General features: G+C 36.4%; 1 protein-coding gene across 1 annotated transcript in view; it reads left to right on the forward strand.

Moving 5' to 3' along the window:
• Positions 1–12,281, forward strand: part of LOC148836945 (uncharacterized) — a 150,624-nt gene that overhangs the window by 1,605 nt on the left and 136,738 nt on the right. The window contains exons 3-5 of the mRNA XM_088914217.1: positions 9,350–9,414; positions 10,274–10,345; positions 11,190–11,337. Coding sequence (XP_088770343.1) covers positions 9,350–9,414; positions 10,274–10,345; positions 11,190–11,337 — 285 coding nt within the window. The remainder of the gene's footprint in view (positions 1–9,349; positions 9,415–10,273; positions 10,346–11,189; positions 11,338–12,281) is intronic.

A 12,281-nucleotide genomic window follows, 5' to 3' on the forward strand; every position in this document is an offset into this window, starting at 1 on the left:
CCACTTACAAAAAGCACAGGGCTGCCTCGCTGGCGGACGCGATCAGTTCATTCCCTGTCGTTTCCCCAGCCATCACTCCCCCCCACCCCCGCCGTTCAAAAAACATGTACAGTAATATGGTCTGCGAGAGGCGAAGGTTTATTTGGAAGCGTCTGCACATCTAATTAACTTTGATTCTGAATTCCTCCCCTTCTTTTTATCCATTTGTAATTGGTGTTTTGGGGGGTTTCAGAAGTAGTATTTTTCACCAGTGCCTACAGCGTCTGAAAAGATTTCATTAAAAATCTTTTCAGCCGGGTTGACACATGAAATGGGTTTCATTTTTCATCCAAGCTTTGCCAAGTGCCCTTTTACCTCTGTACTGTAAATAACCAACGCATTATCCGTTTTTTTTTCTCCTCTCCGTCATTTTTGGAATATCCCGAATTTAAAACTAAAGAGAAAAAAAAACATTTAACACAACGCATTGAAACAAGCCTTACTGGTTTTCCAATAAAATCGGCAATAATTAGAAACCCTACTTCGCCCCTCCTCTGAGACACAGAACCTGTCTCAAAATTGTTAACGGAAGAGAGAAATCACATACACGTGAAGCAGTCAAGGAAAGACTGATCTGCTCAACCTGTTCTTTAATATTTAATGCCGGAACGCTAGCAAGGTTGTGTTAATGCATTAAGAGACAACTGAGAGCACGCTAGAAGAAATGATAACTCATTTGATAGGCTTTAGAGCCTGCTGTTTTTTTTTTAATTTATGTTCTGTGGGATTTAGGGTATTATGTAAGAGATAGGTGGTATGATGACCCCCCCAACTTTCATCATGATCTTCCGTATCTAATTCTCAATCACAGCACAAGCTCTGGTCTGCTTGCTGGCACTGGTGCGGCACTGTGACATGGTCCGCGGTCCGAGACACAGCATCAAGGCAAGGCTGTTATTTTAACAGGGCTGTTGCATGCCTCACTATTCACAAGCCCTGACAGAACCTTGATGGAATGCCTCGACTTTCTTCATTTACTTTCCTCACCCGACTTCTTTTCAGATTAAATATATATTATGCTGCAGACGTGTCTCCCTCACTTGTCATATCTCTTCTGGGGATGAAGAACAAGGTTCAAGGTTCGGCCGTACAGTGGGATTCTCTGTGAAATCTGGCAAAACACAACAAATGGCTTTTTGCATCTCTTTTAACTGCAAACCCCGAAAAGCACTTTCTACTAGAGACCTTTGCAGGCCATGTTGATTTACCTTCATACCTGAAAACAAGATCAAACATTTTAATGAGAAAATGTAAAAGAAACTGCATGCCGAAAGAGGGCAGATGGGTGGTGGAATTGCCGAACATTTTGACTGGAGCTAGACCTGGGTCCTGCTCTAACCTGAACATAAAATAACTTGTATTTTCCATTACCTTACAAAGTTTATCACAGACCGTTTTAAGATGTCTCTGCATTAAATTCTGAAGATTGCTTCTGCCCCTCACACTTCAGATATACTTAAAATTTTCACTTTACTCTTTTAGTTCTAATAATACTGTATTTATAATTTAGCTGTTATGCAATAATGTGCATGCATTTATACACACACACGTACGGATTACAAAGAGTACACATACATACAGTAAGTTACAGTACTTGGTATACACAGCATGTTTCAGAAAGCCATTTAATGATATTTAGTCCTTTTCAGTATATAGATTTTGTGGGTCTGCACAGCCACGTTGGCTATGTCAGACCTTATTTATTCACATAAACTATTGCAACTATCGGCTGCTTGAAACAGAGTGTTTGACATAAGGGTTGATCTAAGCATGCAAAAGATTGACGAACAGATGAAAAGAAGCGCAAATCTTCTCCCCAAAGACCTTTGTGTTTCAGTCTGACACATTCTGTGCCAAAACATTTCCATTTTGTCCGTAAACTTCATGGTATTGTTCTCTCTGCTCAGTTCTCTCTGCCTTCCCCTGATCAAAATAGCAATTTCTTTCCAACCCTCACTATTTAAGTTTGTGAGTTAAAGACTTACCCAAGGGAATATAAGGTAATATACTGCCAAAGTCTTTTCCCTGGGTTACCACCATATGGAAAACCTGTCAGACACCCCAAAATATATTATGACTACATTTCCCTTCGTCCCAGTTATTCTCAATATTTGTCACCCTAACAATGTAGTTTACTCCTTGATAATTTCTGAAAAAATACATATATGAGGTTTAAATCAAAGCAAGTTATTTTTAAAATGTTCAATGTGAAGAATTTAATGAGCTTGGTTCCAAACATTTTGTATTACTGTATACTGTATTTCATAGTTCTACTGTACAACCTGTAGTATGAAATATTAAATGGAAAATTAATTTACACGTTCTAAATTATGTGCAGTGTCACAGAGTCTGAGAAAAAAAAGTGTTAAAATGTATTATTTTTCCAATCACTTTTTGCATAAGGAAATTGACTCTGTTAATCTGACCTGAATTCTTATTAGAAACTAATTGTATGCGCTACAAAAAAAAGAGCAGAAAGTTAAACTATCCTGCAGTTGCTTAGCAACTGAAAATTGGTGTCTGCACTAATATACATGCAATGAAGTAACATTAAATATGATTTAAGATATGTATCATTTGGCAGTAAATCTGTGTGTTTGTACTCTTCTATCCATCTATTATTAGAATATAATGGAGCTGGTAAGAGTCAGGGCCACCCAGAGCCTATCTGCAATCGATAGGATACAACACAGGACCCCACTCATGAAGGGGAACCAGTCTAATTTTACTCTCTTCTCCCAACTGGTAAAGTTGAACAGCTAGGTAGTTTTTAAAAACATACAAAATAATAGGTGTTGCCTCATTAGTTGTCCAATTTATAAGGTCTCAAACAAAAGCACAACAGAATTATAATTACTCGCTTTGCCCAATTTGTAGTTTGCTGGAAGAAGTCTTTTGTATGCATATCTCCTACTAAGCAATTATACAGTATAATTATTATCCAAATTAGCAATTAGTTCATGCTTTTATGCATGCAGTGGCCCTGCATTGGATTTAAGATATTTATTCCCAGGAAAGTGTGACATCTTGGGCTTATCAGTGTATCCTGTTCCATCTTGCTGTTGTTGAGAGGTATTGTTCAATGGAAGCGAAGAAGGTACAGAAAAAAGAAAGAAAGGAAGAGATTGACTCTCTCTAGAAGCCAGTTGGAAGTGTTGTCAGCTGTTGTGGATGCATGGTTTGCTTTCTGGGGATCCTATCAAAAATGAGAATGTGTAAACACACAGAGACACCACAGGAATCCAGTATTTATCATTGAGTTTCATCAGCCAATGCCACATTGTTATCGGACAATACAATATTCCAACAGCGGGCAGTCTCTCCTGAGGTTTTCAGAATCTATCATTCATTTGATCCTGCTGGTATTCTGCCATGGAAAAGACTTCAAAAGCAATATCTGTATCTGAATTCCAAAACATACTAAAAAAAGTCTCAGTACTGATGACCATGATATAACTCCTATAGTTGAATTCAGGGAGCCTAGGGTGTTTGAACAGAAAAGTTTATACGGTTCTAAAACTAAAAAATGGTGAGATTCCACTTTGTGCAATCAACATCCCTTGCTTAATAACCATTTCTACACATACTGTATCTGTTAATATCAGTACCTTACAAGACCTACATTGCAAGTTTGTTTGTTTTTTTTCCAAAGACTCCACAAAGGCATTCTGGATTGTATTTGATTCTTTCTTTTTGGTTCTGGATTGTGGTGCAAGTGAGTTCAGTAGAGGTAACAAATCTGGAGTGTTTCAATATGTGTATTCTTAAGTGAGTAACTGGGGAGACAGAAAGACTGATGGAGATTAAGACACTGAATGTGCTTTATCTTATTATTTGATTTGAAAGAAGTGTGCAAATGAAGGTTTAATGGAAAGTGTTTGCAAGCTTTGATCATTGTAAATGTCAGCCCTAATAATGCCCCAGCTATGCAGTCGAAAAAATGTGATATTTTAATATATTTTCTGAAAACAATAACAGGAAAAAGCAACTTCTTAATCAGATCAGTGTTTTGACAGCTGACACATTTAAGACAGGCAGAACACAGACACATCAATGTCCCTGTACACAGAAAACAATTTTGTTGAAATGGTGAAGAATAAAAGCATATTAACATCTCCTAGATTTTTATGTTCCCCTCGGCATTTGTGCAGAAGCCAAATTACGTAATGCGTAAATGACATGCAAGGTGTCACTCAGCTGAACGCAAACTCTTTATTTTTTTATTTATATGCTAATTCTGTTCTTCTTTGCTATATGTCTGATGTGGATCCTTGAATTAAACCCTTTAAGTTGCGATCATGCTATGAAATGATTACACCATTCAATAGAGCCATTTGAGCACAAGGTAGTGTGTGCCAGCTTATCGGTGTGTGTGCTGGAAGGGTCAATAGTGAAGATGTATTTGATAAGGATCACTGCTGCTATTTGGAAGTGTTGCTGACATTTTCATTATAGTTTAACTCACACAAACCTCTTGCTGGATCACAGACTGTCTTATTACAGACAGATTTGATTATACAGCTCATATCTGCCTTACTCACCAACTCTCCTGGCATGCAGCAAGTCCAGTTTTTGTAAATGCGAAGCCTAGTTCCAAGAAATTTATGGAGTGTAGTGACTGTACATAGTTCAGTCATAGACACTGTTGATTTTTTTAAAGGAACCTTCTGATGCTTATATCATGCCTGATTCCTGATAAAACATTCATTTCCTCATAAAAATTCCTTACATGGCTCAACTAAAACAAATCTTATAAAGGACATAGATAAATAAAGGTAAGCCTGGAAGCTTAAAATGTAATCTAACGCAGCACGTGAGTTGCATGGAATAAAAATAGGTCTACATGTGCTTGTTAGGAAAGTTTATAAGTTAAAAGAATGTTTAATATAAACTTTAAATACTTAGTATTTAAACTATATCTAAAACAGTTCAAATATTAAATGATTTAGCACTCATACCTGTGGGAAATGTTGTTTTCTGTCCAGTGATGCACTTAAAGTATGTCTACTTACAGTAATTGAATATGCTAATTTAAACACCAGATCCTGTAAAAAACAGCATTGCTATAGTTAAAGGTAAAACATTCACCTGTTTTTAAGCAAAATGTTGACAACAGTGTACAGTTTATACTGTATATACATTTATGGCTCAACATTTGAGTAAATTGTCTTAATATTAATTTCAATTGAGTGAGACACCTTATGAAGAGCAAATGACCATAATAATGTTGACAACAGTATATGAAAGCAGCAGTTTATTTTATCATCCCCCAGAAAAGGCTTTCCTCATTAAAATCACTGGGTGAATTACTGTATGGAGGGAGACATGTTTTCCACGCAGCACTTTAATGCTAACCAATATTCACAAGTAAAACACGATCATGTTAATAGCTTTTATCAAGGGATTGACTTTCTTAGATCATGCTGTTATCACCCTTTGTTAACTATTATGTGTAGTTAATCTAGGAAAATGGTGCTTTAATGAGTCCCACATGAAATACAGGGTTTCAAATGTTTGTTTTTAATAGTCACATTAGTCTTTTTCTTGTTGAAACGTCAGGGCTGCTGTCCCACTTTTCTCATCTAGGATAGCTATTATATTTCAGTGAGAGCATTACATCTTATGTTTTACCTCAGGGAATTTTTCAAGTTGTTTGCTCTTGCTAAAGCATTGGATTGTTGAGTGTGTTTCTGTTTTAATAATGGAAATCCTGCAAATAAGGAGTTCTATCCAGAAATGAGTCCGGGTACATAATGCTTACATTTGTCTTCAAGAACAGATCAATTGCATGTTCATCGTGAAAATATGAAAAGTTATGAATTGCTTTTAATTTAGCCAGTAATTAAAATGTACTTTATTTTGATCAAATGGATTGTCAAAGAGATTAATAATTGCAGTAGACATCTGTAGAAAGACCGGGGTTAGTTTGCGTTTGAGAGAAGTAAGCTATTTTAATCTTGAAGAGTAGAGTCAACTGCTAAGGAAAATAATGGACATTTGTCAGTGGATGATTTTAAGGTACTGTAGAATTAATAATTACATTAGGTAAAATGTTGTATACAGTAAATGTATTTGAATTTGGGATCATATTCATCTTCTCTAACCATCTTTTGACTTCAGTTAGCATGTTACAAAAGGACAAGCAATTTAAATGTTTACCAGAATGTTACCTTGTAAAGAATTTAATTGTGTTCAATATGTTCAATACAGTATATAGGTAAGTTATTATTTTTTTTATCAATGAAGGATATGTTTTGATACCAGGATATGTATTCCACAATATGTATTTACATACTCTTCTCAATAAGATGATATGACATTCCGATTAAAAGGACACCTGTTTTTGTAAAGACTTAGTATTTCACCAACAATCCTAATTTCTAAATCCTGGCGAACATAATAAAAACATACTATTTCCTTTCAAGGAATTGCGTTATCTGTGATTTTGGGCACTTCTTTTTCTTATTTGAACCAATAACCTTTGTGAAATGTATTATGATTGTGTAAAACAATATTGTAACGATTTTTCTGCTAATTGACAGCCCAAGCCTTAATCTCCATATATCCATTCTGCTGTAGCATTGGCAGTCCTTCAAAGCAATGGGAATAGTCTTCTTTCCATTCTGTAGTGCCATATATTAACTGAAGGACTTTTATGCAGGGTAATAGCAATATGGGATTATTCCAGCAAAGGTCATTATCATTTCATTTTGCTTTTGAAGGGGAGCATAATGCTCCTGTCCCCCCACAACCCCCTTAACAATTTCCCTTTCCACCTGTTGCATCCTGTAGCTCATGTAGATTAGTTTTAATAAGGAATAACAATGCTGTGGGAAACCATTACTCTTTCAGCACTGCCAATTTGCTATTCAAAGAAGGTAATTTCACATTGTCATCTACTCTGGAGCTTGAATTCCGTGTGATTATCTGCCTGGCTCACGCCTGGCTGCTGGAATTTGTGTCCTTCTGCAGCGTGCTTAAGCAGGGTTAAACATTCACATTTTCCAACTTATTAATTGAGTATTTGAGTAAGAGGCTTGCTCATAAGTGCAAGGGGTTCTTATCTAATCAGAAGAGAAAATTTCTTAGTCTGATGTAGTTGCCTTAATTACAACTTCCAGCACTCAGTGAACATTGCTAGGCAGCACACAGTACATTCAGATGGGGCTATTTTAATAGACTAATGCAGCTCTCACTGGCAATCAGCAGTCTGGGGAACAGCATGACTGGTTGTAGGGCCTTGGTGTCTCTCTGGGCACAGTGCTGGAGTTCTCTCTCTCGTCTTCAGACATGGCATCTCCTGCTGCTCTTATGGAAGTGTTTATAGACTAGGGTAGGAGAGCTGGCTCTGGGGGTGGGGTCATTTCTCACTACAGTTACAGCCATCTGGAGGATTTTTCTAGCGGACTGGTCCAAGTCCAGGAGTAGAGCCCTGCCAAACGCTGTTACAGATGGTGCCCCGTTTGTTACGAAGGGCTGTATTTATTGACGCTCAGCCTGACAGATTTGCAATTGGCCATTGTGTTTAAATAATGACCTCTCCCAGCTTCAGAGCCATTGCAAATAAGCATATGGCCATTCAGTGATAACATTTGGCTGGGAAATTTCCATCAGAAGCACTGTAACACGTCCATGGTCGTTGGACTGTACACATACAGTATTACAATAATACACATACAGTATTATTTAAATGGTTAGAGTAGGGAGCTGCATGCATTGGCTGCCAAGGATCATGTAAAGGTTAATTCCTTGCTGAAAAGTAAAAAGAAGAAAAGACAGTGTTTCGGCAGTTGAGCTTAATTCAGGTGGGCGACGATAAAGGTAATAGACTGAAGAAGGTTTAACAGCCAGAATTTTGTGTTTCTTCTTTTTGCTTTTCAGCATTGAATTAACCTTTATTTGTTCCTGTACTGTTCATAATTTGGTAATTGCACTTGCTTCATGTATACACACAAGTGTTCCTGCAACTTGCATATTTAACGCTGGGGTTGCACTAATTATGTTTCATAATGTTAACTCAGCATGATAAAAAACTCACAGAGCTTGAGATCTTAAGTAAATGAACAGACAATGAATATTCATAACACATATTTTCACACATGTTTTAGGAAGAGAATAAGAGTTAAATACAGGAAAATATTATCCAGTTTAATTCTACTTTCCACTAATTTGAAAAAAAAAAGAATGTGATTTTAAGAACTCATTACTTAAAGATTTAGGAACTGTACAAAAGATATATTGTCCTGTCACATCTGAAGCAAAACAAAATGAAAGATTGTGTTAAGGTGCAGTAAATTATTGACAGTCAAGTTTCACATGAATAGCCATTTCAATACCTTCAAGTGCCAAATGCGCAACTTACCGAAATGCTTTAGTAGTTTTAGGGCATTGTTAAAAATAGATATTTGATGCCTGTTTTATCTGTTAAAATCCCCAGTGGCATATATATATAAACAAAATTCTTTAAGGATATTAATGAAGTCTAAATCTTTCTCATTTGTAACCTCTCTTGTATGCTTGCTTTTACATTTGTCATACCCAGAGGCACTGGAACTTCACAGACTTGGTGCTAAATCAAGCCTCTCTGATTCTGACTGTGCTATAAAATACGTTTCAAAGAGGTTCAAAAATACCATGTTCAGCATAATGATATTGGATCTGGGTATTGGCATTTATCATGGTTTATGTCTTTTGGATTTTGGATCTTTTTGGGAGTTGGAATATAACCCATTTGTTTCAGAGGGACTGTTAGCATAGGTCTATTGCTTTACAAAGATGTTATATTTGAACATGTTATTAAATATTATATCATAGGATTTGTACATGCTTGAGCTATCCATATGCAGTATATTGTCGCGATTCCAGCTTAATTAACTTGTGTTTCTCCATGCTCTTTGAATTATTAATTAGCTTCCAGTTAGCAATGTAGAATTCTGCAACACTCTGCAACAATCTCACATTGAGTTGTTTTCCTATCAGCCTTATATTTTTGGAATATTAACATTGAGTCAGGGTTTTGCTGTGCTGGATGATTGCTCTTATCCTTCCCAGACTTGTGAATCCCATAACTACAAAGCCACTCATGGTTGTACTAGTCGAGAGAAATTGTCCTAAGCTGTAGGGATAATTTTTCCCTTTAAGCTGTCAGATGGCTTCAAGATATGAATCCATCCTTGTCACAGAACCATTTTGCAGTAGGATATTTCCTCAAATCTTCCAAATTTAGGACCCTTAGCTTGCCTCCAGTTCTTTTTCTGTTTAAATGTTCCTCAAGCTAAGTTGTACCCTTTTTCCCCCTTCGTTTTAATAGGAGAAAGAGAAGAGCGGCCATCGATCATTTTGTAGAAGTGCAGAACGGGGTGTTTTGATGGAGAGGTAAGTGCTGGAGAACACCAAAGTGTAGCAGAGAGTACATACTGTATGACTGTAAAGTTCACACAGTCTACAGGTACTAAGTTGCACCCTCAACCATGCAAACAAGGAAGCCCAGGGTGCTGCTGTAGGTGATATTTCTGCAGACCAGTAGGTGGCACCTCTCTCTCTGGACTAGAAATGACACATCAGTGCCTTGACATGATAAACATGGGGCATTGGGCTATAGAAGGTGCGGTTCTTCGGATAAGATGTTAAACAATGAAACTGAGCAGCTGACCTCTTGGTCATTCAAGTCCCTATGGAATATTTTTGAAGAAAAACTAATGGGTTTTCTTTGACTGTATATGAGCAGCACTTGGAAATCCTTTGGAATGAAAAGTGCTATATAAATATAAGAATTTACAATTGTTACTAAAAACAAAATTCACATAAACCATAGTCAACACAAATGCTAAGTACTAAGCGCACAACAATGAATAAAAGACATTTTACCTTTATAGAAACCAGAAATATATGTTTTTATCACAGTCTTTGCACTACAGGCATATAGGAAGTGCTTTGATTATGTTACTGTTTTGCAACAAATTGCATTGGATTGACAGCAAATTGTCTTGATACAGTATGTCTCATGAGGAATAGTTAAATTAAAAATGATTCGTCTCGTGAAGATAAAAATTTTAAGCTAAGAGATAATGAGGACATAAGGCAAATGTGGGTATATATGGGTATATTTTCTTTTTTTTTCAGAATTATGTTTCCATATCTTTAACAAATACTGTACATGTGGGACAGAATAATCCCCAGTAGTTTGGTTCTTTAATTTTAACTGCATAATTCTTTTCTTATTTATATTTTAAAGAAACCCTGGTTTTCGGATTTGTGAAGACATCAGTGTAAACAAAAATCAGTTTTCGGAAACTAAGGTTATCGTGTAAGTACTTTTAAAATTATATTTAGTGCATATTTGCATATTTCAGTTAGCAGGAGCTTGAGTAGAGTAGAATTAGATGATGTTCAAGTTGTACTTTAGAATTTTTCTTTATCCCAATCAAGCTGCCAGTAAGATTTCAGCTTCGAATTAACATATCAATTGGAACATTGCAATTATTGCTTATACTAATCCCATGTTTTATTTAAAAATGTATTTTATTTTAAATTGATTTAAAATTGAAATTGATTACTTATTGGTTTTTATTTAAAAAATACATTGCAACACCTTTCACTGAATGTCTTGACTATGATTATCCTGTTAAAGCCATTATTAGTTTGATTGAAGGGTGTCTGCAAAGGCAAAGATGTTTTCATCATTTGCAATCACCATTTTTATTGCTTTTGTGTGTTTAAAGAATAAACTACTACTACTGACATACGGACTCTCCTCAAATAAAGATTGTAATCAATTTTCCTGTGCCTGAAAAACTTTGCTGCTCTTTTCCTGTCATTTGTAGTTTGTTGTAATCTGCATATACTCCAGTTGGTTTGGGCGCCAACCTGACCTTAGCTCTAGACTGTAAAAATGGCTGTCAAACATGCTGATGCTCATTTAAACTGTGCAAGTTCTATATTGTCCAGAACTATCACACTAATATGGACAAAATGGACCAAACAATGCCCTTGCTGCAAAGCAATTTGGATTTTCAGGTCTTAGATTTTTCATTTTGACTATCCTGCATCACCTCCTACAGTATGTCTGTTTATATTCTAAAAAAATCTTTAGTAGAATTTTTCGTGGCTAATTAGAGTACACCTGTATTGTTTTTTCCGCTAACCCTCAGAATTCAACGAGCGTGGCGCGCCACTCTTCACCGAAAGCCGAACCTGCACACTGCGTGCAGGAATTTGTCTCCACAGAGCCAGCCACCTCCTCTCAGACAGCTTCAGGTGTCCATGAGGGTAAACGGATTTGGTAGCGATGTGTCTCTGGTAAGTGTCTAAATTTTGCATGAGTGTAAGGCCAAAGGAGAAAAACAGTAGAAGGAATAGGTGTCTATAGATATTTTAGAACCAAGTTTATTATCTCAGAATTAAGCATTCTCAAGAGGTTTGCGGGCTTAACACAGAAGTATTGCGTTCCCAACAGAGTTTTGACCTTGTTAATTCATTCCAAGAAGTTTGTGCCTATTGTAGTTTTTCAGAAGTGCACACAGTATATTCAATTAATGAAAGCTTAGAGGTGTGTCAGAGGAAAAAAAGCCATGTTGACAGGCGCTGTATATCATGGATGGGGACTGCTTCCTGAGCTGTGCATTTGGCAGTGCCTTCAATATCGCTGCCCTTGCTGTGTCTTTGCATTGATTTGTCTTCTGGTTGGTACGGCACTGAACGAGGGGTGGAAGAACAATAATAGTGACATTAATCTTTTAGGTAATGATTTCAGCTTCCAGCAGATAAGCAGCTTTAAATTATTGATACTTATGAGAGGATGAAAGTTGTATGTTATGCTTTGCACATTGTAAAAATAAATTTTTTGAAACTTCAAGAAAAAAAACATCATTTTAGAGGACTGAAAGTGGTGATCTTTAGATGGCAGCATAAACTGTCCTTTCATTTATGTTCAGTGGAGCCAGTGTAGTTAGAAACAGGAAACCCTGATTACTTGGAAAAGGGTAATTGATAATTCTTACATTCTTTAAGTAACTGTATTCTGTTTCTCTCCACTTACTGGGAGTATGCTAACTGTATAGCAATAGGGCTGTACGTAAGGCAGAAGTGAGTTTAAATTAACAGGCCTGAACACAGAATTTGTTATTTCTCAATAGTTTATATTACAAACAGCTAATTTAGTGGTGTTCATTGCTTTAATTAATACACAAAGTCACTGATATATAAATGATAATTCTGTCCTGGAGAACTACTGCATACTGTAC

Source organism: Atractosteus spatula, chromosome 4 (assembly GCF_055471065.1).
Source record: "Atractosteus spatula isolate fAtrSpa1 chromosome 4, fAtrSpa1.hap1, whole genome shotgun sequence".
Classification (NCBI taxonomy): domain Eukaryota; kingdom Metazoa; phylum Chordata; class Actinopteri; order Semionotiformes; family Lepisosteidae; genus Atractosteus; species Atractosteus spatula.